General features: G+C 46.2%; 1 protein-coding gene across 2 annotated transcripts in view; it reads left to right on the forward strand.

The window, feature by feature from the left end:
* The window catches only part of LOC136579764 (galectin-9-like), a 54663-nt gene extending 42351 nt beyond the window's left edge, over positions 1-12312 (forward strand). For both annotated transcript variants that reach the window (XM_066579827.1, XM_066579828.1), the window contains exons 3-6: positions 2373-2461; positions 4710-4905; positions 9922-10038; positions 11932-12312. In XM_066579827.1, the coding sequence (XP_066435924.1) occupies positions 2373-2461; positions 4710-4905; positions 9922-10035 (399 nt within the window). In that variant the 3' untranslated portion in view covers positions 10036-10038; positions 11932-12312. The remainder of the gene's footprint in view (positions 1-2372; positions 2462-4709; positions 4906-9921; positions 10039-11931) is intronic.
* Positions 12313-27536: the final 15224 nt, after the last annotated feature.

The following is a 27536-nucleotide window of genomic DNA, read 5'->3' on the forward strand; positions in this document are numbered from 1 at the left end:
GTGGGGGGAGAAAGTTCTTCCTTAGTCAAACCTCATCTGGAATACTGTGTCCAGTTCTAGGCACCCCACTTTAAAAAAGACATAGACAAACTAGAGCAAGTTCAGAGAAGAGTTACCAATATGGTGAGCGGTCTACAAATCATGTCCTATGAGGAATGGTTAAAGGATTTGGGAATGTTTAGCTTGCAAAAAAAAGGCTAAGAGGAGACCTAATAGCTTTCTACAAATATCTGAAGGGCTGTCACAGTACAGAGGGATCAGCCCTATACTCATTTGTACAAGGAAAACTAGAAGCAATGGGATGAAACTGAAAGGGAGGAGACACAGATTAGATATTAGAAAAAACTTTCTGACAGCGAGGGTGATCAATGAGTGGAACAGATTACCACGGGAGGTGGTGAGTTCTCCTTCAATGGAAGTTTTCAAACAGAGGCTGGACAGACATCTGTCTGGGATGATTTAGTGATCCTGCACTGAGCAGGGGGTTGTGAAAAACAGCGGCCAATATACGCTTGTTTGAATGAAGACATACGGTGTAAAAGGGTTGCAAATTTTGGCACACACCTTTTCTGTGCCAAGATTAGCAAGTGTTTCTACTTTTACGCCACTCTCGCCACTGAAAAAGTAGGTGGTTTTAGCAGATGGAAGCTGAGCCACCTGCAGCCTAACAAATTAGATATAATTTAAGTAATTAATCTATTAGTTATAAAAAAAAAAGACAAACGTATTACAGAAGTGACACCTTTATTGGCCAACCAGAAAAATTACATGAGCAAGCTTTCAAAGCTACTAGACGTCCTCATCAGGCTGGTGTAAGCACATACACAAGTCTGACGAGTAACCTTCTAGACTAGCATATATAATTTTTATGGCTGACCAATAAAGGTGTCACCTCTATAATACTTTGATCTGTTTTATACAAAAGCATTTAACATCATAGATTTTTGTGGCTAACACTGTTATTGTTCTACATCTTATGTAATGAATGAAATGTAAATGGAATTTATGTAATGAAATTGATGTAAATTATAGCAGCAAATCTACAGCAGCTCATAACTGGCATATGTACAGCCAAAGATCAAACAGATTTTTTAGGTGGTGTTAATGCAAGAATTAATGTTTGCTATACAATATGCTTTTTGGAGTCCAAATTTTTAGGGCTTATTCACACTAGCGTATATTAAGTTCCGTTTTCACGGTAGGCTGATAAACGCTCCTATCTGATGCATGGAGGGGAGAGGAGGGGAGCCGACAAGGGGGAGGGAAGGGGGAGACAGCATACGTTGTCTCCCCGCGCCCAATGGCATTGTGGCTTTGTCATATATGCACCAGGCCTGTGCCATCTGAACAGTGCACAAATGTTAGATTTGTGCGCCCGTTCACGCATTTTAACGGTGCCAGCGGGCCCAAGTAAAAACACCTACAGTTGTGTGAGAGAGCCCTTAGTTACAGGTAAGCTGAGATTTACAGTAAACCATACAGCATGTGCTCTGATCCAAAGTAATCTGTTTATTGATTGACAGGCAGCAGCTTTTATAGAGGCACATGATCTAATTACAATAATTCAAATCTATAATTAATTTATTACCATTAGTCAAAGAAACATAACCATGCAAGAAAAGGAATTTAACATCTAAAATGCCAAATGCACACACACGCAAGTGCAGAAACTGTCACACGTGATTAACTTCTTGGAACACAAGAGTACAATAAATCTAAAGAATTAATTGTTTAGAGAGAGACAGGAGAACAGGACGCAGTGACCCAAGACATTCAATCTAGGGCCTTGGAATGTTCTAAGCATCGAGGTCCCTTCTTATTCTTCAATACATTTTAGCAAATCTTGTAAAAGGAAAAGTACAAAATAATTGACACAGAAGATGGCTACTTGCTCACAAAATGGCTACGCATAGGACAGAACATGGAGTCATATTCATTTCACTAGCAGTGGTGTGTGTCTTAATCAATTTGGCGCACCTTACTCCAGCATACTGCAGTTTAAGACGGGAATATCAATCACCAGTTTAATATATTTTCCCCACAATCCACACATAGAAAAAGCTGCACCAATGCACTTGGAGCTATTAATTAGTGGCTGTGCCAGGTCCTTCAGAGAAAGAGACTCTGTAGCCGCGCTACACTTCTGCTGATTAATGCAGGTCCTGTACTTAGGTCACTTCTCTGTTAGCTTAGAGTGGCCCAAGAGGGTGTTCTAAAATGGGCTCTCCAAACCAGACAACCCCTTTAATGTCCAACCATAAAGTAGATATACAAATTATACGTAGGTTTCTAAGTAAACCAAAATGTAAATCCTAACTACCGGTATGATGGTTTGTTAACTTATAGCTCTTTTTTTTTTCACACCTTGGCAGGCCGTTCCCTTCCAGAGTGCAATCCTCGGGGGGATTGCAGTAGGGAAGACAGTGAGAATCCAGGGACAAGCCCACAGCAATGCTGGATGGTGAGTTATATGGGGCCAGGAAGGAAAGAGATCAATTATGTACTTTTCCCCAACATCCTGGCAGAAGACAACACACTCTAATGATACTGGATGTTTCATTCAAAGCAAAATGACGTCACATCTTGAACTACAAACTCACGGAAATGCGATTTTTACAGGTCGAAATTCCGCACACGATTTTGACCATCGACAGGGCAAATTCTGTGTGTAATCCGTACCAGAAACTGTGGCAAAAAAGGTGGATTTTGACGCATTTATTTTTGACAGATAAAATTTTACAGCAATTCCGCAGTGTGAATATACCATCAGGTTACATTTACACATCGCTGATTTGCTGCCAATGTTTTAACATATTTTGGTTTGGATCTGCAGTAGATTTCCCCTTTCAATTGTGTTCAAATTAAAGGGGTGAAATTTGCTGTTGATCTGCATCAAAATCCACGATACAATCTGCAGTAAATCAGCAACATGTGAATGCACTCTTAGACAGTTTTGATTAAAGGGGTTGTCCCGCGGCAGCAAGTGGGTCTATACACTTCTGTATGGCCATAATAATGCACTTTGTAATGTACATTGTGCATTAATTATGAGCCATACAGAAGTTATAAAAAGTTTTATACTTACCTGCTCCGTTGCTAGCGTCCTCGTTCCCATGGAGCCGACTAATTTTCGCCCTCCGATGGCCAAATTAGCCGCGCTTGCGCAGTCCGGGTCTTCTTATCTTCTCAATGGGGCTCCGTGTAGCTCCGTGTAGCTCCGCCCCGTCACGTGCCGATTCCAGCCAATCAGGAGGCTGGAATCGGCAATGGACCGCACAGAAGCCCTGCGGTCCACGGAGACAGAGGATCCCGGCGGCCATCTTCAGCAGGTAAGTATGAAGACGCCGGACCGCCGGGATTCAGGTAAGCGCTGTGCGGGTTGTTTTTTTAACCCCTGCATCGGGGTTGTCTCGCGCCGAACGGGGGGGGGGGGGGGGTTAAAAAAAAAAAAACCCGTTTCGGCGCGGGACAACCCCTTTAATGAGGCCCATGCACATTCCTGGTGACCGGTTTGTTCATGGAATGCCAGCGGCAATTTCAGACAAAGCATGGAGGTCACACTGTACCCAATAGGACAACCATTTGGCAACTAGCAAACTAGCTGGAAATGACACGAACTTTGTTGGATGCACGTCAGGAAGGGCAGCCAAATAGGGTAGCAGCCACCATCTAGGATATGTGGGTACATATGTGGGTTTATTCCATTCTCTGCAAAAGTCTCTTTGTCGTTTATCATAAGAAACTGGAAGTTCTTGGAAACATTTCATAGAGTCGCTAAGCGAGTGAAGTTGAAACCCTACCACATCATGGCAGTTCAGGAACTGCAGCTGCCTGATATGGTGAAGCGTACGGTGTACAAGGAGTGAAATTTAAGCCAACATTGGGAACCCCTGGATATCGCATGGTTCACAGATCCAGCGTGGTTCCATCTATGTGACCACGTGAATAGTCAAAACTCACAGATTTGGGCCCACACAAAATCCACAAAAAACAATGCATCCTGTAAAGGTTGGTCTGTGTGGTGCACTTTTTCCCATGGCTGCATCTATCTTTTTCAATGACACCATCAACACTGAACGTTACCTGACAATATTCTCAGAATCCGTGAACCAGTCAGATAATGAGAAGCTGCAAAATAGTTACTTCCAACAAGATGGAGGGACTTGTCATACTTCCAACCAGAGCATGGCGGATCTTCATTTTTTCTGCAAGAACAGGATTATTTCAAAGGGTCTGTCATTACTGAGATCATCAGACCTTACACCAGCAGAGTTTGTCCTGTGGGGCTACTTAAAAGGTAAAGTATTCGCCAATAAACCTCACACCGTTGCACGGAATAATAATGTAAAATGAAATTGCCACAATTGATGTTGGCATGTTGCAGTGCACTTTCGACAACACAGAGTGCCGGGTACAGAAGTGCTTGGAGGTTGGCGGTGGCCACTTACAACATCTTCTGTGATGACTCTGAGATCACTAAGGACCAAGGTAGACGTCAGTATTCCCCTTTGTGAGATATCATTGTCCCCAACACAAATATTGTTAAATTACTGGGTTGCCCTTGTAGTGAAACACCTTGTATAAGACCCAACTCATAAAGGAGGATGCTTCCAATCACAAATGTATACCAAAGCTGAACCTACACTGGGATTACATGTATGTCAGCATCATCATTCACAAGGGAAGTAAAACTGCATCTTTTTTTCTAGGTTTGCTGTCAACTTCATCTGCTCCAACAATGACATTGCATTTCACTTTAACCCCCGATTTAGTGACGGAAATGTCACTGTATGCAACACCAAGCAGGGTGGTGACTGGGGTGCCGAGGAGAGAAGGCATAAAATGCCTTTCAAGCAGAACACATACTTCGATATAACCATCACAGTGATGGGGCATGCCTTTCAGGTGGGTACTTGTACATCAGGAAACTTGTGGACACTTAAGGTCCTTTTATACGAGTTGATGATTGGCTAAATTAATGTTCATACGAACCTTCCCGCACAATCATTGCCCAGTGTAAATATGCCAGATATTGAAAGAGAGACGATAAAACGCTTGTTTGTCGTTCCTCACATCCTTTATGCAGGCATAAAAATGATTGTTTGCAGGGTTCACCCTCCCTCGTGTACGCAGGAATGTGCAGCTGACAATTTCTACTTGTTCACCCAAACATTTGTGTGAATCGCCTCAGATAATTGCAGTGTATAAATGTAAAGTGACCCTTCCATCTGGATTACTGTGTCCTGGACACTCGGATGTGGAAGCAGGAACGTGGTGGTGACTGACAGTCCCACTTCTGCTGTAATCACTGGGATTGGAGGAGAGTCGGATCCTGGCTGTTTATTATGCAGTCTGATAGCGGCACCTTTTACTCCAACCACATAAACCGTGGCCTACAATCACCAAGACTGATGGTTTAATATAGACAGCCCCAGGACTGTCTTGTGATAATGATAATGCCTGCTAGGCTATACTTCACACAGGCAAAAATGATTATATAAAGTGACAGAAAGGATACATATAAAACAGTCTTAAAAAAACAAACGAATAAGTGTCATAAAACAAACACATATACACACATTGTCCCATTGAGATTTTTCCCTATAGATGTTATTGGGCAAGTTAAATGGAAATATAAACCCCTCAGATCTGCCGCGTCCTATAAAACCGTGTAAATGGAAATCCATAAATTCTGATTCCCTTCAATGGTCTATTATAGATATACCCCGTTAACAATGAGACACCACAAATCCGACTGACAATTATTAAAGCTGCTTTTACATAGACAACTGTCACTCACATAAGCTCCCGACAGTCACAGCTCAGTACATAGATACAATACCAGAACCAAGCTTAGTACGTAAATACAGCACCAGAACCCAGCTTGTAACAAATACAGCAGCAGAACCAAGCTAAGTATATAAACATAGCATGAACCAACTGGCCAGGTGGACCAAAGGGGGGCAATCACCTTTAGCCTATATCCACATACAATCATGACAATCATGTTTATGCATTATATAGAGGCCGTCCAGGTTAATGCTTTAGTACTTGTGGAGAGAGAGGATGCAGCCTGTGTAGGTTGGCTGCATTCCTTATTTTAAAAGGTATGGAGAACCTGTGCAGAACCTACAATGGATGTAAGATATTGGGAATCATCCCAAGGATCATGGAAAGGAAAGGCCTCCTACAGACGGTCGGAAATTCCGCAGCGGGATTTCCCGCAGAATTTCCGCCCATGCCTGCTGTTATAGGATTGCATTAGATAATGCAATTCTATGCGGACAGCCACGATTGGTCCGCGTGAAAACACGCACGGAAAACAAATCGCGGCATCTGTGAGGCCCGCACAAAAACGTCACTAGAGATGCGCTGGCTTGGCGGCAGACGGCACATAGCGCAGAGAGAAGATGCTGGGAACGGGTGGGCTGCAGCAGTCACTGCAGGGGCACGGCTCGCATCCAGCTGTGAGAATTCTCGCAGCGGGATCCAACCCGGACGTCTGCAGGAGGCCATATAGCACCAAGTTCTGCTGTCCTTCCCTGGTGGTATTATGGAGATTGTACCATAATTACACGTTATCCCCTATGCACTATTCATTCTCCTCTACAATACGGAGAAGAAGTGCAGTAAGTAACTTGTAATTCTGGTACATCCCCTTTAATAAAGACCAGAAAGGGACCATATATCACAAATTGAAACATGTTCCCTTCCAATGCTGGTTAAATTCTTCGTGTATTTATAGAAAAGCGAACATAACCCAACTGAGTGTAGTGAGACAGCGCCTCCTGGTGTCCATAATAATGTTACATTTTCAAATAATTGTATATAATAATAACCATTTTTATTTCTATAGTGCCAACATATTCTGCAGCTCTTTACAAATCAGCAGAGATATGTACAGAATCAGACATCACAATGTAAAAACTAATCCTTTCAAAGAATAGAAGTGAAGGTCCTGCTCCCAAGGGCTTATAATCTGTGAGCAAACAGGGATGACACAAAAGGGTGAAAAGTGCCTGATCTGTACGATAGTACATCTTTTATTTTAAAACAAAGTATACATAAAGCTGCATGAGATGGCCATTCAGCCAATACCTGTGTACACACATATAAAGTGCATTAGGGTGCAACGGGAGTGGGAGATGTTTAATGAAGGGATTCGGATTCTGAGGAGTAATGTAGAAGAAAGGTTGATAGAGGAGTCAGATTAGGGGATGTGGTAGGCCTGCCCTTGGAGATGTTGGGAATTAATAAGCCTAGGGTAGTGCATTCTAGAAAACTGTTGCAGCACAGGAAAGATCTTGGAGACAGGAGTGGGAGGCTCAGATTATGGTGGATGTTAGGCTGAGATCTTTTGCAGAATATAGAGCAAAACAATAAGGCCAGGGTCAGGCAACTGAGTAGCCTTGAACTCTGGAGGGTTTACAGAGACTTGGGAAGGGACCGTCAGGGCCAAGCCCAAATCTTTTAGTGTGACCAGGGTCTCCTAGTCGTCGTATGTAGGCGGTAATGACAATAGGCCCTCGTGTCCCGGATCCGACCATACCGGTTCGGGCTGAGGCCTAGCTGCGGACTGGGCCTGCGACAGAATGGGTACCTGCAAGCACCGACTGTATGAGGTGTAATCTTCGGAGGCCATGTTGCTGCTCAGTAACTTTTAATAAAAACAGTTTAACAGCTGAACAAATAAAACAGATCCTCCTGGCGGAGTGTATGAGAAATATATATAACGTCCACCTAATTTGTCGGGTTATGATAAAGCTCGCTGTGCTAGCAAGCCATCCTTAATAGACCTATTTTACTGAGATTTGGTATGCATGTACTTCTTTTTACCTGTCTCTGGACCGACTAGTTAATGGTAGTGACCATCAGGAAAGTCTGTATGAATAACGATGCGGCTCGGGAAGTCAACCTTCTGCTCAACAAACGTTCCAACAACCTGAGTCAAGTCAAGAGTCCAAATCCCCATAGGGCTACAGCTGATCCACCAAAGCTGCTCCGAGGAGTTTCCCCAGCTCTTGAGCATGCAGTGTAGCTTCCTTACACTCAGCACTCCCATTTCGCTCTGAGGTCCAGTCAGCTCACTCCCTCCACCTAAAAGGTGCAGAGCCATGTCTAACATAATCAACCATCAACTAAACCGAAAAAGCACCCCTCTTACATAGAGCACAGGTAGTGTGGTAGGCCGTGATAAGGGAGAAGATATAGGGCAGTGCAGCACTGTGGAGAGATTTATGGATAGCAATGATAAATTTAAACTTTATGGTTTAGTGCGCAGGAAAACGGTGTAATGACTGGCCCAGGGTGGAGGCATCAGTGTAGTGACTGGCACAGGGTGGATCAAAATTCCAAGTGTCCGGTAGCACTCCTTAGTAGATCCCAAACATGGGTGAGGTACTTTACCATGCAGAGCCACAAAAACAGGATTATGGACCTCCCAATTCCCAAGCACAGTCCAACAATAATTGAGGTAGTGGCAGCATCAGAGGTGTAATGGCTTGATGAAGACATCTGTGTCGAAACGTTGCCTTTTTAACATGGAGCAATAAAGAGAAGTTGATTTTATTACACCTCTGATGCTGCCACTACCTCAATTATTGTTGGCATAGGGTGGAGGGATCAGTGTAGTGACTGGCCCAGGGTGGAGGGATCAGTGTAGTGACTGGCACAGGCTGGAGGCATCAGTGTACTAACTGGCGCAAGGTGGAGGCATTTTGGTAGTGACTGGCACAGAGTGAAGGCATTGGTGCAGTAACTGGTAAGGAGTGGAGGCATCTGTATAGCGGTTGGACAGAAAGATGAACCTGGCTGCTGCATTAACAGGAAAACTGAGAAAGTCCAGCATCGGGTAAAAAGCTTTCAATCTTTATTAAACAATCCAGACAGACAAGAAGGAGCAGAGAGCATGTGCCGTCTTACATCTTTCAGGCAAGCATGTTGCCATTAATCATAGACAAGGGCAATATGCTTGCCTGAAACATGTAAGGAGGCACATAATCTCGGTTCTTTGTCTGTCTGGATTGTTTAATAAAGGCTGAAAGCTTTTTACCCGATGCTGGACTCTCAGGATTTCCTGCGCATCAGTTGTGGCTTCCAGCCAGTCCTTGCATGGGAGCGACTGGAAAATGAGTATGAATCAGGGCAATAATAAGAGTATTCACTGTATGCACCATGAAAAAAGGGCGTATTCTGCAGATGTTTTTTAGGTGCAGTTAACATCAGCATGCAAGTGATTGAATATAGGGAGTGAAGGAAAGATCAGAGTCAAATATGACCCCAAGACAGCTGACGTGTTGCCGAGGAGTTATGGTAGTACCAAACACTGAGATGGAAATATCAGGTTTTGGTAGGTTTGAAGATTGTGGAAACACTACAAGTTCAGTTTTTAAGAGATTCAGTTTTAGATAGAGATAGCTGACAGAAAATTGCTGTTTTGTAGCAGAGCAGATTATGGGTTCCATAAACGTATAGATGGTGCTGAAAGCAAAATCTGCTGATAGTTTGTCCAGTAGGGGCCGTGTTAAGAGAAGAGGAATTGTATCAGCAAAATGAAAAGGAGAAGTAGTAGAGCCGGCTAATGATACATTGAACGAGCGGTCAGAGATTTATGATGTACGGTAGCATCGTTAAGGCCTATAGAGCCTACCATACTAAGGAGCCGGGAATCCAGTGTCAAATACCAAATAGATCCAGATAGATCTAGAATAGTTGCCATTAGATTTAGCTATCAAGAGATCATTTGACACTTTAGAGGCAGTTTCTGTAGAGTATGGAAACCAAGTCTTAAGGGGTCAACAAATTCAAATATTATTTTGGAATTTCCAATTCTAATTATATTAATCTAATTATATTAAGTATTCCAATTATTAATAGCATGTTTCCAAGTCATTTCCAATCTTATTACACTTTTCTCTTTAGGTCAATCATAATGGAGAATACCTCTTAGAATATCGTCATCGTCTCCCTTTTCAAAACATACAGTCAATTCAGATCGCTGGGGACCTCAATCTTGGCTGTGTCTCCTTTTCTTAATTTGTAAGTACCTAATGCTTAGAGTGCTCTTTGCGTCCACAGAATTAGCTAAAGCAATGAATTTAGTAAATTTGCAAATTTATCACGGAAGCTTAGTGTAGGAGTGTGTTACAGTAAGGCCTCCCTCACACAGGGGGTTTGCAAAACACTGCCTTTTCAGCTGTGTTTTCAGCACAGCTGAAAACGCTGCCCATTCATTTCAATGGAAGACTCTGCTGAAAATGCCCAAAGATAGAGCATGCAGCGCTTTCAAAACGCAGCATTTTTCAAAGCAGCGTTTTCAGCCTTGTGTGAGCAGCCCCATTGAAATGAATGGGAGCCTTGTACAGCGTTTAGCGCAGGGCCGAAAACGCACTGTGTGAGGAAGGCCTAAGGCCGTAGTGGAGGCCTGCAGAGCTGTGGGCAAAGGCTGCCCATGACAGGGTTAACGGGGATTAGGAAGGGGTTAACAGTGAAGCTTGTAGAGGGGGCGGGGCTATGGAAGTGTGGGAAAGAAAAAGGATGAGCTACACAACAGGGGGAAGACAGTGTGGAGAAGAAGACATAAGAGGAACAGCAAGAACAAGGAAGACCTACCCACCTGCCCTATGATACAAATAAAGAGGGTTTGGGATGGATAATATTATTATAAGGGGAATGTGTTGCACTGTCATGGCAGCGGTGGATGGGGGGAGGGGTCCTTGGAGTTGGCATAAAAGTAGGGGAAGGCAGGGGCTGGATAGCCACCTTCCTTCCCTTTTATTAATGGTTATGGTGGGTCTGTCGCCTCTTGGCTCTGACAGGGCGGATTCCTTGCAGAGATGGTGAAGTGTCTAGTCTAGTAATGGCTAGCAGGTCTCCAAATCAGGAGGTGAACGGCTGGAGGCAATTGGCGGTATTGGGTCTCCCGAGTCAGCTGGCTTGCGGCGAGAGGCAATTGGGAAATTGGGTCTCCCGAGTCAGTTGGTGTGCGGTGGGGGGCATTACAAACATTTCCCAAAATGGTGAGGCGACAGATGTTTTGGGGCTCCAAGAACCTCTCCCTTTGGTTTTATGGTTAAAGTGGGGTTTAACGATATGTTAATTTATGTAAAATTATGTTTTAATAAAATGGCTGCTGTGGCCAAATTATCTAAAAGTTAAAGGATGTATGTCGTTATTCAAGAAGATGGGGGGAGATTGGTAGAGATATAAAAGGCTACAGCTGGGAATGACCCCGGTATACCCGGGTCATGTGTACAGCGGCTCCAGTTAACAGCTGATCTAATATTACCGTAGATAGTCTTTATAATATAATATATAATTTTTTTTCTAAATGAGCACATGCTTCGGGTCTTTCTCTTTTTTTCCTATTTTTAATTGCATGTTTAAAATAACACATTAAGGGACATTTTGCAAAACGTGTGCAAAACCAAAGCAGAATTGTTTCCAATAGCAAACAAGGATGATTATTTTTTTCCAACCAAGCATGATAAGGCTGTGTTTATACTCTGCTCAGGCTTTGCGTTCAACAGATAAGCCAAGGAAAAGCTCCCAGCATATGGGCTGAATGTAAAGCATATACCACTGTATACCAAAAAGTATACCGCCATGCACCTGTCCAGTTGATGTCAAAAGGACACTACTCTGGCATCTCTCAGGACCATTAAGATGCTATAGATATGTCCAGTGTATGCTAAGAGTATCTCCTGGAACATATGCTGAACGTACAAAACCAAACGTGGTTTGAACAAGGTCTAGAACTACAACCGTGATCTGATTGGTCACTCAGACAAAATGATTCCTTTTACCATTTTGAAAAGCATCATACATTATGTTAGGCACTAACACTACCGTGCATAAAAAGAGTGAATGTTATAAGTCTCTATTGTAATGGGCTTTCATGTTTGTAATGTTATCTGTTTTTGTGTTTTTTAGTGATTTACTTCTTGTCCAATTTCCAGTCGCAGCAGCGGTCACCTGTTAATTAGAAGTAAAAGAGGAGAAAATTGGAGAGCGATTGGTTGTTGGTGGACTTTCTCACCAGGACCTAGTTGGGCATATGGATCCGGCCTCAAAATATTGAATTTTTTAGTGCCTTATGATAACACGGGTTAAATATTAACCCCTTAGTGACGAAGCCTGTTTGCGCCTTAGTGACGGAGCCAAATTTTGGAAATCTGACATGTGTCACTTAACATATCATAACTCCGTAAAGGCTTTGCATATCCAAGTGATTCTGACATTGTTTTTTTGCCATATGTTGTACTTCATTTAGGTGGTAAAAATAGACCCATAGAATTTGTGTATATTTATTAAAACGCCAAAAATGGTAAAATTTTGAAAAGTCTTTTTTTTCACATTTTCAACTGTAATATCTCAAATATGTGCAAACATACTGTATAAATTTTTGCTAAGATATATATTTCCATCTGTTTACTTTATTCTGGACGCATGTTTGAAAAACTTTTGTTTTTTTTTAACCATTTAGGAGACGTACAAATTTAACATTAATTATCAACATTTTGAGAAACACTTCATTTTCCGGCACCAAGCCAAGATTGCAAAGGCTCATAGGTGTCAGAATGATAGATGCCCCCACAAATGACCCCATTTTAAAAACTACACCCCTTAATGTATTCACTGAGGGGGGGCAGGAGGATTTTGACACCCCCACCCCCCCAGTTTCTTTTCAGGAATTATTGCAATTTAGAGTAGAAAAAATAAAATTTCATATTTTTGCAAATACGTCATTTTTAACACAGGATTTCTTTCTATAGTGCACATGAAAATGAGGATTTACACCTCAAAATGCATACCCCCGTTTGTCCTGTGTTCAGAAACATACCCATTGTGGCCCTAATCTTGTGTCTGTATGTACAACGGGGCCAAAACCGAAAGGAGCAGCCGGTGGCTTTCAGATCAGACATTTTGCTTGAAGGCGTTTTAGGCCCCATTGCTCACTTGTAGACCCCTCGAGTGGCCAAAACGCTGAGGACCCCCACAAATGACCTTATTTTGGAAACTAGACCTCTTAGCGCATTAATCTAGGGGTGTACTGCGTATTTTCACCCAACAGTTTTTGAATGAAGCAAAGCAGAAGTAAAAAATTACGATTTTTTTTTTTTTTTCAATTATGTGATTTTAAAAACAGGTTTTTTTTGGACAGCAGACATATAAATGGAGGCTTTTACCCAAAAATGGATACCCCCGTTTGTCCCGTGTTCAGAAACATACCCATTGTGGCCCTAATCTTCTGTCTGTATGCACAACGGGGCCCTAACCGAAAAGAGCAGCGGGTGGTTTTCAGAACAGACATTTTGGTTGAAGGTGATTTAGGCCACATTGCCCACTTGTAGAACCCGTGAGCGACCAAAACGTCAGAGGACCTCCACAAATGACCCCATTTTAAAAACTACACCCCTTAACGTATTCATCTAGCGGTGTACTGCGTATTTTGACCCCACCGTTTTTAAATGAATCGAAGCAAAGCAGAAGGAAAAATTTACAATTTGTTTTTTTGGCAATTATGTCATTTTAAAAATAGTTTTTTTTGTACAGCATACATAGGAATGAAGACCTTCACCCCAAAATGTATACCCCCATTTTTCCCGTGTTGAGAAACATACCCATTGTGGCCCTAATTTTCTGTCTGGATGCACAACGGGGCCCAAACTGAACAGAGCGTCAAACTTTAACTGTCTTTTGACTTTTACGTGATCGCCATTATCCATTGGATAATGGCGATCACGTGACTGAAGACGCTCACCACAGCCCCCCATGACATCTCCAAGCTCTCAGCTACCTTTAGTAGCCAGGAGCAAGGAGATTTCAAATTTCCCCTTGCCCTCCCCAGCTTCTGCGCTTGCGTCCGCCATTTTGGCGACGGGCGCATGCGCCAAAACTGGGGGAAGGTCCGCGGATAAGGACCCCATCAGGGGACCTCTCCAGTGGCCTTATTTAACTAACTTCACCTCCCCTCACGGATCCGATCCATGAAGGGAGGTGAAAATTGAGCTTTTTTTTTAATTTAACGTGATCGCTGTTATCCATTGGATAATGGCGATCACGTAACTGGGAAAAGCATACCATGGCACCCCATGAAATCTCTTGGCTACATTTAGCAGCCAGGTGCAGGGAGATTTTAAATTACCGCGTCAATCTGCAGCTTTTGCACCTGCATCCGCCATTTTGGCGAGAGACGCGTGCGCAGAAGCCGGGCAAGGTCTGCGGATAAATCTGGGGGCTTAAAGTACCTAATTTCATCTTCCCTCATAGATATGATTCATGAGGGGAGATGAAACAAACTTTTTATCTTTTTTTTACACTTTTTTTTTTAACTTTTTTTTAACTTTTACATGATAGCTGCTATCCATTGGATAGCAACGATCATGTGACCGGGAACCGCATACAGCGGTTCCCGGTGACAGCTCCCTGCTCTCGGCTACTCATTCTAGCCAAGAGCAGGGAGTTTTTAAATTTCCCGGGCCTCCCGGCTCTCTGCGCATGCGTGTGACGTAATGTGTCTGGCGCGCATGCGCATACACCGGCGGCAGGGCCGGGGGAGAAGAGTGAAGATGCCGGATGCTGCGGAGGACCGGGGGTGAGTACTCTCAGCTCCCCTTACGGATCCGATCTGTAAGGGGAGCTGAAATCTTAATTGTTTTTAACTTTTCTGTAACTTTAACTCGATCGTTGGTATCCGGTGGATACTGGCGATCGCATGACCGGGGTGGGGTCCCGCGGCCCAGGATGACAGCTCCATGTTGTCGGCTACCTCCGGTAACCGGCAGCATGGAGCTATCACGTCCTGAGCCTGCAGGGCTTTCATTCCTAGAGGATGCATATTTCTACGTCCTCTAGGAATAAAGCCCAGCAGGCCAGGACGTAGAATCCCGATGGGGCCGTTACTAAGGGGTTAATAAAGCTGTAGCTGATCCTTCACCCACAAAAAAGGAGTTATGATGTTGCGTGTTTATTTTCGTTATGGGATATATAGAGGTTTGGAGTGGTTTCAGGTCCCAGCAGGCAATAAACCCTATACAAATACATGGTTACAGCAAACAGTAAATTAATGTGTATTTGCAAGCAGCATATGGGGTGTAGTCCATCATAATAATCAAACCTTCTTGTTACAGCAAAGAATTGTACATCTTCTATACTTACCCTTGTAATTCTGAAGAAGGGCGTCCTCGCACATACATACATACACACACATAAATACATGCACATACATTGCACCCCATGGCACATACAGACCAACCGTCATAGGACATTTACCCTTGTAGATGGCCCAGGCCAGAGCTCTGCAATACTCATCATCATCCAGGGCTTCGGGCTCTTCTTCTATATATGAAATATTAAGGAAATAGAAAATGATTTTTATGATAGTTGTAACAGATATTAGTTTTATCATAATCTTCTTCTATACAAGTTCTATCATATGATAAGTCTTGGGATTGATTACTGGATCAATTACATTAACCCCTTTACTGCAATATATAATTATCTATGCTCAGAAAAATTGTTCAGTAGAATTAGGAATAGTAGATCTAGTGCGAAGGTGTCAGCTGTTTCAAATACACAAACTACTCAAGTCCTTTTGTGTGTTGCCCTAGTGGCCTATTTTTGTAGACAGGGACTGAATTTTTGTAAAGCCTCCACAGGCTTTTCTTTTATTCTTACCGCATTTAATTAAAATATTTGCCAATAAACAATGTTCCTATGGTGTTTGTTGTACAGGGTGGCCACAACAAATTAGCCCAGCATTGCACTCTTATGGGAGCTGTCAATTAATGACTGAATTTAATGAATGGGTGAGTGCTGCCTCTGATTGGCTGAGTGCAGGGACCAATCACAGGCAGCTCTCAGCTGTCATTCAATAGCTGAGAGCTGCCTCTGATTGGTCAGAGTGCTCAGCCAATTAGAGGCAGCCCTTTCAGCAGACGGGGATTTTAAATCCCCGCCTGCTGAAAGCTCTTCATTGCAGTTCAGGAGAAGACCCGGCTGGATGCGCTTGAGCGCCGGCAGCTGCAGAGAGGTGAGTATATATTTTTTAAAATTTTTGACACATTTTAGGGATGATTTTTCAGGGAAGGGCTTATAGTTAAAGCCCTTCCCCAAAAATCACTGCAGGGCTTGCCGGCAGCCCATTGCTTTCAATGGGAGAACTTTGCACTCCTCTGCTACAGCTGTGACAGCTCTGGCAGAGGATTTCTTGCTGGAGGTGCAATAAAGTGAATGAATGTGCACCTGAATGTCCTCTGGCCAGGGGGACAGTAAAGATGGTGGCTGGAGGTCCAATATTTGACAATGAACCGTGTCCAAAGTCCTACATCAATGTGTCATGAGGAGCTGCAGTGCCACAAGATAAGTCTGGGCTCACACAAGTGTATGGTCACAGCGTATTAGGCTGCACCAATCTCCCATGGGCAGTTATGTTGATGCACATTAGAAAAACTGCAGCATGTTCTCTATAGGTGTGGATATATGTCACAAAAAAGTTCATGACAATTGGCAGTACGCAGAGAATTGCAGCCATTTGAGCCCAGCCTAAGGGCTTGTTTACACGAGCGTATATCGGCCGACGTTTTCACGGCCGGCCGATATACGCTTCCATCTAAGCAGTTCCCCCCTTCCCTCCCCCTCACCGGTTCTCTGCCTCTTTCCTCCCCTTCAAGGGGTTTGCAACAGGAGTGGGCGGGACGACAGCTAAGCTAAGATCCTGCCCCTTGTCCATTGCCGGGAGTGGGAGGGACAGAGTGGAACTTAGATCCGCCCCCATCCCGCCCCCTCCCATTGCAAACGCCGGACTGGAGCAGAGAGGCAGAGAGCGTGTGAGGGGGAGGGAAGGGGGGACTGCTTAGATGAAAACATATATTGGGCGGGCGCGAAAACCTGACCGATATACGCTTGTGTAAATAAGCCCTAAGGCCTAATGTCCATGGGCGGATTTGATTTGCAAAGATCAGCAGTTCAAGCCACCCATAGGAAATCATGGGCGTCCGCACCTCAATTAACACATCCAAATTTGATTTATGTATTCTGCATGTGGAAAACAAATCACTGTATGCTCCATTTTAGTGCGGATGCAGTGTGGACAGCTTCCATTGAAGTCAAGTTTTAAAAATGTTCGCAATTTTGGCGCTTTTAATAAATACACAAATTTTATCGATCTATGTTTACTACCTAAATGAGGTACAGCATGTGGCGAAGAAAAAACAAGGTCAGAATCACTCAGATATTCTATGTTAGTCTGACACATGTCAGATTTCCCAAATTTGGCCTGGTCATTAAGGCACAAACAGGGGTTAATACAGCAGGCTGGCATTCTTATGTCACATAGCAGAGTGGCTTCACTAACCTGAGGTTCTCAGGCTCAACACCATAGCTTATGTCAAGGGAGCTGTTCCAGTTATACGGAGTGCAGAATTGACTTCTGACACAGATTTCATGAAATAACTTGAAACTTTGCTGTAACTAGTTATGCACATTCAGATTACAACAGTCCATTGCAGCATTACATGCAGTATTACAGCACAGCAGTAGACAGATGCTCATTTGGTTATCATTAGAGATGAGCGAGCGTACTCGTCCGAGCTTGATGCTCGTTCGAGTATTAGGGTGTTTGAGATGCTCGTTACTCGAGAAGAGCACCACGCGGTGCTCGACTCCATTACATTTCCTTCCCTGAGAAATTTGCGCGCTTTTCTGGCCAATAGAAACACAGGGGAAACAGGGAAGGCATTACAACTTCCTCCTGTGACATTCCAGCCCTATCCCACCCCCCTGCAGTGAGTGGCTGGGGAGATCAGATGATGCCCAAGTATTTAAATCTGCCCCGCCCGCGGCTCCCCACAGATGCACGCTGAGAGAGATCAGGGATAGTGCTGTCTTGCTGTAGCTGCTATAGGGAGAGTGTTAGGTGTTATTTTAGTCTTCAAGAACCCCAACGGTCCTTCTTAGGGCCACATCTGACCATGTGCAGTACTGTTGAGGCTGCTTTTAGCAGTGTTGCACAATTTTCTTTTTTTTGTATATCGGGCATGCAGACCATAGCGTCCTCAGTCTGCAGTCATTTTACAGAGTATAGGGGCAGTACTGCTGAGGCAGGGACAGTGCTACAGGGAAAGAGATATACTGGCTATATAGGCAGTGGGCTTTTTCAAAAAAATTGGGAAAAACTATATTTGGGCTGCCTGTGACCGTCTTCAGTTTACTGCGTGTCTGCTGGGGGTAGTAGTCGCTGATTAATACCCAGCTAAGCGTTACAGCAGGCTTGCGCATAATTGTTTCCTGGCTCTGCTGTGTCCATTACATGATCGCAGTCATCCCGCCAGAGGGAAACAGTATACATATATACGCTGCATACAGTGTCTGTCTGGTTTTTCACCTCACCATTTTAAAAAATTGAAGCAAAATACTTAAGGCCTACCACTGGCCTTTGGCCACTTGACTGGTTCTGCGCTGTGAATTCCAGTAGCTCAGTCATACGCACCTAGGTCTCACTACAGGCTTGCGCATAATTGTTTCCTGGCTCTGCTGTGTTCGTTACATGATCGCCGTCATCCCGCCAGAGGGAAACAGTATACATATATACGCTGCATACGGTGTCCGTCTGGTTTTTTACCTCACCATTTTAAAAAACTGAAGCGGCATATTTAATTACAGCGTTCTGTTTCTGCTCTACTCGTAATACACAATGCTGAGGGGTAGGGGTAGGCCTAGAGGACATGGACGGGGGCGAGGACGCGGAGGCCCAAGTCAGGGTGTGGGCACAGGCCGAGCTCCTTGTCCAGGTGTATCGCAGCCGACTGCTGCGGGATTAGGAGAGAGGCAAGTTTCTGGGGTCCCCAGATTCATCTCACAATTAATCGGTCCACGCGGGAGACCTTTATTAGAAACTGAGCAGTGTGAGCATTTCCTGTCGTGGATGGCAGAAAGTGCATCCAGCAATCTATCGACCACCCAATCTTCTACGCCGTCCACAGCTACAACTCTGAATCCTCTGGCTGCTGCTCCTCCTTCCTCCCATCCTCCTCACTCCATGAAAATGACACATTCTGAGGAGCAGGCTGACTCCCAGGAACTGTTCTCGGGCCGCTGCCGAGATTGGGCAGCAATGGTTCCTCTCCCGCCGGAGGAGTTTGTCGTGACCGATGCCCAGCCTTTGGAAAGTTCCCGGGGTCCGTGGGATGAGGCTGGGGACTTCCGGCAACTGTCTCAAGAGCTTTCAGTGGGTGAGGAGGACGATGACGATGAGACACAGTTGTCTATCAGTGAGGTAGTAGTAATTTCAGTAAGTCCGAGGGAGGAGCGCACAGAGGATTCAGAGGAAGAGCAGCTGGACGATGAGGTGACTGACCCCACCTGGTTTGCTAAGCCTACTGAGGACATGTCTTCAGAGGGGGAGGCAAGTGCAGCAGCAGGGCAGGTTGGAAGAGGCAGTGTGGTGGCCAGGGGTAGAGGCAGGGCCAAACCAAATAATCCACCACCTGTTTCCCAAAGCGCCCCCTCGCGCCATGCCACCCTACTGAGGCCGAGGTGCTCAAAGTTGTGGCAGTTTTTCACTGAGAGTGCAGACGACCGACGAACTGTGGTGTGCAAGGTTTGTCGCGCCAAGATCAGCCGGGAAGCCACCACCACCAGCATGCGCAGGCATATGATGGCCAAGCACCCCACAAGGTGGGACGAAGGCTCTTCACCGCCTCCGGTTTGCACCACTGCCTCTCCCCCTGTGCCCCAACCTGCCACTGAGATCCAACCCCCCTCTCAGGACACAGGCACGACCATCTCCCGGCCTGCACCCACACGCTCACCTCCGCTGTCCTCGGCACCATCCAGCAATGTCTCTCAGCGCAGCGTCCAGCCATCGCTAGCCCAACTGTTTGAGCGCAAGCGCAAGTACGCCGCCACACACCCGCACGCTCAAGCGTTAAACGTGCACATAGCCAAATTGATCAGCCTGGAGATGCTGCCGTATAGGCTTGTGAAAACGGAGGCTTTCAAAAACATGATGGCGGCGGCGGCCCCGCGCTACTCAGTTCCCAGTCGCTACTACTTTTCCCAATGTGCCGTCCCAGCCCTTCACGACCACGTCTCCCGCAACATTGTACGCACCCTCACCAACGCGGTTACTGCCAAGGTCCACTTAACAACGGACACGTTGACAAGCACAGGCGGGCAGGGCCACTATATCTCCCTGACAGCACATTGGGTGAATTTAGTGGAGGCTGGGACCAACTCAGAGCCTGGGACCGCTCACGTCCTACCGACCCCCAGAATTGCGGACTCCAGCTCGGTGGTCGTATCTGCGGCGGTGTATGCTTCCTCCACTAAACCACCCTCCTCCTCCTACGCAACCTCTGTCTCGCAATCAAGATGTGTCAGCAGCACGTCGCCAGCAGTCGGTGTTGCGCGGCGTGGCAGCACAGCGGTGGCCAAGCGTCAGCAGGCCGTGCTGAAACTACTCAGCTTAGGAGAGAAGAGGCACATGGCCCACGAATTGCTGCAGGGACTGACAGAGCAGACCGACCGCTGGCTTTCGCCGCTGAGCCTCCAACCGGGCATGGTCGTGTGTGACAACAGTCGTAACCTGGTGGCGGCTCTGCAACTCGGCAGCCTCACGCACGTGCCATGCCTGGCCCACGTCTTTAATTTGGTGGTTCAGCGGTTTCTGAAAAGCTACCCACGCTTGTCAGACCTGCTCGGAAAGGTGCGCCGCGTCAGCGCACATTTCCGCAAGTCCAACACGGACGCTGCCACCCTGCGGACTCTGCAACATCGGTTTAATCTGCCAGTGCACCGACTGCTGTGCGACGTGCCCACACGGTGAAACTCTACGCTCCACATGTTGGCCAGGCTCTATGAGCAGCGTAGAGCTATCGTGGAATACCAACTCCAACATGGGCGGCGTAGTGGGAGTCAGCATCCTCAATTCTTTACAGAAGAGTGGGCCTGGTTGGCAGACATCTGCCAGGTCCTTGGAAACTTTGAGGAGTCTACCCAGATGGTGAGCGGCGATGCTGCAATCATTAGTGTCACCATTCCTTTGCTATGCCTCTTGAGAAGTTCCCTGCAAAGCATAAAGGCAGACGCTTTGCGCTCGGAAATGGAGGCGAGGGAAGACAGTATGTCGCTGGATAGTCAGAGCACCCTCATGTCTATATCTCAGCGCGTTGAGGAGGAGGAGGAGGGGGAGGAGCATGAGGAGGAGGGGGAAGAGACAGCTTGGCCCACTGCTGAGGGTACCCATGCTGCTTGCCTGTCATCCTTTCAGCATGTATGGCCTGAGGAGGAGGAGGATCCTGAAAGTGATCTTCCTAGTGAGGACAGCCATGTGTTGCGTACAGGTACCCTGGCACACATGGCTGACTTCATGTTAGGATGCCTTTCTCGTGACCCTCACGTTAAACGCATTCTGGCCACTACGGATTACTGGGTGTACACACTGCTCGACCCACGGTATAAGGAGAACCTTTCCACTCTCATACCCGAAGAGGAAAGGGGTTCGAGAGTGATGCTATACCACAGGACCCTGGTGGACAAACTGATGGTAAAATTCCCATCCGACAGTGCTAGTGGCAGAAGGCACAGTTCCGAGGGCCAGGTAGCAGGGGAGGCGCGGAGATCAGGCAGCATGTACAGCGCAGGCAGGGGAACACTCTCCAAGGCCTTTGCCAGCTTTATGTCTCCCCAGCAAGACTGTGTCACCGCTCCCCAGTCAAGGCTGAATCGGCGGGAGCACTGTAAAAGGATGGTGAGGGAGTACGTAGCCGATCGCACGACCATCCTCCGTGATGCCTCTGCTCCCTACAACTACTGGGTGTCGAAGCTGGACACGTGGCCTGAACTCGCACTGTATGCCCTGGAGGTGCTTGCTTGCCCTGTGGCTAGCGTCTTGTAAGAGAGGGTGTTTAGTGCGGCTGGGGGAATCATCACGGACAAAGCGTAGCCACCTGTCAACTGACAGTACCGACAGGCTTACACTCATAAAGATGAACAAAACCTGGATTTCCCCAGACTTCTCTTCTCCACCAGCGGACAGCAGCGGTACCTAAGCAATATGTAGGCTGCACCCGCGGATGGAAGCATCGTTCTCTATCACCATAAAAAACGTGGACCTTTTAGCTTCATCAATCTGTGTATTATATTCATCCTCCTCCTCCTGCTCCTCCTCCTAAAACCTCACGTAATCATGCCGAACGGGCAATTTTTCTTAGGCCCACAAGGCTCAGTCATATTACTTTTGTAAACAATGTTTATACGTTTCAATTCTCATTAAAGCGTTGAAACTTGCACCTGAACCAATTTTTATTTTAACTGGGCTGCCTCCAGGCCTAGTTACAAATTAAGCCACAGTAAGCTAAGCGATTAATGGGTTTCACCTGCCCTCTTGGTTGGGCATGGGCAATTTTTCTGAGGTACATTAGTACTGTAGGTACACCAGTTTTTTTGGGGCCCTCGCCTACAGTGTAATCCTAGTAATTTTTATGGGCTTCGCCTGCACTCATTGTACAGCAAGGTGTGTGGGGTTGGCCTACACTTTTGCTACATAAATGTAACTCTGGCCTTGTCTATACTGCAACTTCTGAAATGTGAAAGAGACTGTTATCTCCCTAAACTGCTGCAACGGGAATGTTACTGTGGCCTGTCTTGACTGCTACTATTACTGAAATGGAACTAATACTGTGCTCCCCCTATACTGCTGCTTCGGAATTGTTACTGGGGCCTGTCTAGACTGCTACTATTACTGAAATGGAACTAAGACTGTGCTCCCCCTATACTGCTGCTTTGGAATTGTTACAGGGGCCTGTCTAGACTGCTACTATTACTGAAATGGAACTAAGACTGTGCTCCCCCTATACTGCTACTTCAGAATTGTTACTGGGGCCTGTCTTCAGTGCTACTATTACTGAAATGGAACTAAGACTGTGCTCCCCCTATACTGCTGCTTCGGAATTGTTACTGGGGCCTGTCTTGAGTGCTATTATTACTGAAATGGAACTAAGACTGTGCTCCCCCTATACTGCTGCTTCGGAATTGTTACTGGGGCCTGTCTTGAGTGCTACTATTACTGAAATGGAACTAAGCCTGTGCTCCCCCTATACTGCTGCTTCGGAATTGTTACTGGGGCCTGTCTGGACTGCTACTACTACTGAAATGGAACTAATACTCTGCTCCCCCTATAATGCTGCTAGTGATATGTTACTGGGGCCTGTCCCTAATGCTACCGCTGAAATGTTACTAATTCGGGGCTCTGCCCATACTGCTGCTAATGCTATGTCACTGGGGTGTGGAAACGGAGGCTTCCCAAAGACATGATGGCGGCAAGGCCATTTCCAACCAACGCGGTTACTGTTAAGGTGCATATAACCACGGACACGTGGAGAGGACACGTAGTGCCTCAAAAACATCCCCCTCCTCCTCCAACAATGAAAACATTCTTGGCAAATACCTTTGCATTGGTCCGCCTGGTGGCAGTCCAAGAATTTCACCTTTAACGACACAACAAGAGAGCCCCCCCACCATCCCCCCGCCACGGCCCACTTAATCCTGGCCACATTCCGAAAACCAACTAAATAAAACCGCGCTACTAGGTCCGCAGTCACCACCACATTCCCACCAATGCGGTTACTGTTAAGGTACATATTACCAGTCTGACTGTGGGCCGAAGCCCACCTGTATTGTATCTGACGTTAGCTCTGCTGTCCAGGGCACTGCAATGGGATTTGTTTATGTACCGCTGGTGGGTTCCAGGGAGCCACCCATGCTTTGGGTCCACACGGACTTCACATTAGGGAGTTGTACCTACCTGTGTCTATGTATTAAAAACCCCGGTCAGATTGGGGCATGCAGTGTGGGCCGAAGCCCACCTGCATTTAATCTGACGTTACCTCAGCTGTGCTGGGCAATGCAATGGGATTTATTTATGTAACGCCGGTGGCTTCCTGGGACCCACCCATGCTGTCGGTCCACACGGAGTTGTACCTGCCTGTGTCTACTTATAAAGAACCACAGTCTGACTGGGGCATGCAGTGTGGGCCAAAGCCCAGCTGTATTTAATCTGACATTAGCTCTACTATCCGGAGCACTGCATTGGGACAAACTACAGGATCAATACAGCGCTAATGAGACGTGCACAGCTATGCTAGCATTGGAGTCCGCTGTAGGCACGCGATTGCTGAGGGTTTGTGCAGAGGCCTATGTCCTGGGTGCAGTGAAAGTCCGCTTCCAGCCTAGGATTGCTGAATCTGTGGGCCGAGGCCTATGCCGTGGACGCGGTGCAAGTCTGCCATGTTTGGCCGCTCAGATCAATTTTCTGTTCATGTCTTGGGTTTCCTAAGACCCACCTATGCTGTTGGTGCAAACTTAGTTCCCATTGCGGTGTTTGACCTGTCTGGCACAAAGGCACTGACTGACTTGGGTAGGGGGCAGAGCGCTGACGGCTTTCCCCTTGCAGTGTGGATTGAGCTATGCAACACCTTGACAGAATGAATACTGTGTGGCACATAGATTCCCCATTGCTATGCCCACGTTTGCAGCTCCTGACGGAGGTGGCACAGGATTGGAGTTCTCATTGCTTCTGTACAGCATTGTGGGCTATCGCCCCGCCCCTTTTAAAGAGGGTCGCTGCCTGGCCCTGCCAATCCTCTGCAGTGTGTGCCTCCGGTTCCTCCTCATGGCAGACGCACTTATAAATAGACATGAGGGTGGTGTGGCTATGAGGCCAGCGTGTGGCATGAGGGCAGCTGAAGGCTGCGCAGGGACACTTTGGTGTGCACTGTAGACACTGGGTGGTGCGGGGGGGGGGGGTTGGGCAGCATGTAACCCAGGAGAAGTGGCAGCGGAGTGTCATGCAGGCAGTGATTGTGCTTTGTTGGAGGTAGTGTGGTGCTTAGCTAAGGTATGCCTTGCTAATGAGGGTTTTTCAGAAGTAAAAATTGTTGGGAGGGGTGGGCCACTCTTGCCGATATTGTGGCTTAATAGTGGGACCTGGGAACTTGAGATGCAGCCCAACATGTAGCCCCTCGCCTGCCCTATCCGTTTCTGTGTCATTCCCATCACTTTGTTGAATTTCCCAGATTTTCACAAATGAAAACCATAGTGAGCATCGGCGAAATACAAAAATGCTCGAGTCGCCCATTGACTTTAATGGGGTTCGTTACTCGAAACGAACCCTCGAGCATCGCGGGAAGTTCGACTCGAGTAACGAGCACCCAAGCATTTTGGTGCTCGATCTTCTCTAGTTATCATGTCTTTAGAGGTGGCTGCTTTAGCAGAGTTACTGAAGATATAGCCTATAAAGGACTATCTTTGCTAACAGTGATTTATTCAATCCTTTATATGCACAGTCCAACTTAGATTAACCTCTGCTGTGGGGCTCCACTCAAATTGCATTACAATAGTCACTTGTTACTCACAATTCAGTTCTGGCATGCAGTACCTGGAAGTACGCATGCGGGGACAATTCATCAGCATAAAAACAGCATACGCAGAGGGGTCCTTGTTCACCTTACCCTCTCTGGCTATACCCTCAGTTCTGTCCCTTTTCCTCAGAGCTCGTGACACAGCAACTCCCTTTACAGCGTGGACTGGCACTGAGCTGACAGGCTGCACTCCTTCTCTCTCACTCTGCATCCCAAAAACTGAACTGTACATGGGGTCTGGCTTTGCTTTTATTTCCCAGTCATTGTAACAAGACTTGTATAAAAAGTCTGACTTTGACTTGAAGGAATGCTGCCTTTCAATAGGTGGCACTGTGGAGGATTTATTCCATCTCCCTTATTTGCATATTACCCAGAGGAGCGTGCGTGGCCATTTGAGTCTCCTCACTTAGTTTATAGTATATAGTTGCTCTCCCTAAGGAGAAAAGAGCATTTCTGACCCCCGTCCCAGGCCTCTCACTAGCAAAAGCCAGACTCCTACTGAACACTGATGAAGGGCAATAACCTGGAAACAGCTGTATGTACATGGGGTCTGGCTTTGCTTTTAATTCCCAGTCATTGTAACAAGACTTGTATAAAAAGTCTGACTTTGACTTGAAGGAATGCTGCCTTTCAATAGGTGGCACTGTGGAGGATTTATTCCATCTCCCTTATTTGCATATTACCCAGAGGAGCGTGTGTGGCCATTTGAGTCTCCTCACTTAGTTTATAGTTGCTCTCCCTAAGGAGAAAAGTGCATTTCTGACCCCCGAAAAACTGAACTCTCACTGTCTGGCTGCTGTCTGGCTCCTCACACATTCCCGGGGATCCCCTGCAAGACTGATACAATTCGATTTTGTAAAAAATGATGCACTCTGCAAAATTTGCTGAGGCTCTGCTTGATAACCAAAATCACATATCATTTCTACACTTTAACCCTTAAATCTCTGTATAGCCTAACTTTATGCAAGGTTCTGCAGGTTTAAGACAGTGCAATGCAAAGTACAACCAATATACATTATTATGCATGTGGAAAATATGCTTTATGCAACCACACGACAACTTTGTACTGGGGTGTAATCAGAACTTTGGTTCTGGGACACTACACCAGCCTAGGTAAAGAATTGGAGAGATAGTTGAAGAAACTGTTTCCAACCAGCTATGGGCTGACCAAGAAAGTATACAGTTGAAGACAAAGGTAAATAATGTTGAGCAACAGTGCATGGTTTTAGAACACAAGTGTGCCCACCTCAAATGTGAAGTTGTCAAGGTATGTGGTGATGCAGAAAAGTGTCACTCTGGTTAGACTCTTCTTTCACAGAGGATACTGACAGCAGAAGGCAAGGTAAGAGAACTTGCAGGAGATTGAAATGATGTTGCCGGAGAGAAGATGTTTGCCGAAGAGCTAGCGGGAAGTGTTCAGTTGGATATGATTGTGTCGTGAGTGTCACAGAACCCAACATTGCTGAGAAGAGATTGGAGTGAAGTTCAGGCCTCACTACAGGTGTCTGTGATGCAAAGTCTGGAAGCCGCACGTGATTTATCCAGCAAATGTGAATTGATGTTGACGATGGGTCAGGAGTTTGTCATGAAGACTCTAGAAAGTGAAAATTCTCAAGGGATTCTACAGCAGGTGTTTGTCAACTAACAAGTTTCCAGACAACCAGAGAGCACCATTTTAGGTAAAAAAGCAGGAAAGTTAGTAGCAGGTACAAGGCCAGGGACAGTTATCTGACCATGTCGGACGCGGAGCAGGTTCTGGAGGGCCTGCGGGTGGCCTATGGCATGCACAACGTAGGCTGGCTGCCACACTGTGTACCATGGGCACTTCAGGGTGTTCCGACGGAGGGGGGACGCAGCAGTGCGGGAGCGTCCACCACGGAGGAGCAAGACACTTATGCGCCTAATTGCTCTAGAGGGGATTCCTTGTGCCTGGCACTGCCTGAGGAATGCCTCTAGGGACCCTCTGCTTTGTTGCCCCTGCTCTACAGCTAAGGGGAAGGGGTCGGCAGGGCAGGAGGAGTCCATGCAGGCCATCAGGTGCAGTGGTGAGTGGGCAGATTCAACAGCAACAGTCAGCGGAAGGATACAGTCTGTTCCCCAGGTGATGAACGGGCC

Source organism: Eleutherodactylus coqui, chromosome 10 (assembly GCF_035609145.1).
Source record: "Eleutherodactylus coqui strain aEleCoq1 chromosome 10, aEleCoq1.hap1, whole genome shotgun sequence".
Lineage (NCBI taxonomy): Eukaryota > Metazoa > Chordata > Amphibia > Anura > Eleutherodactylidae > Eleutherodactylus > Eleutherodactylus coqui.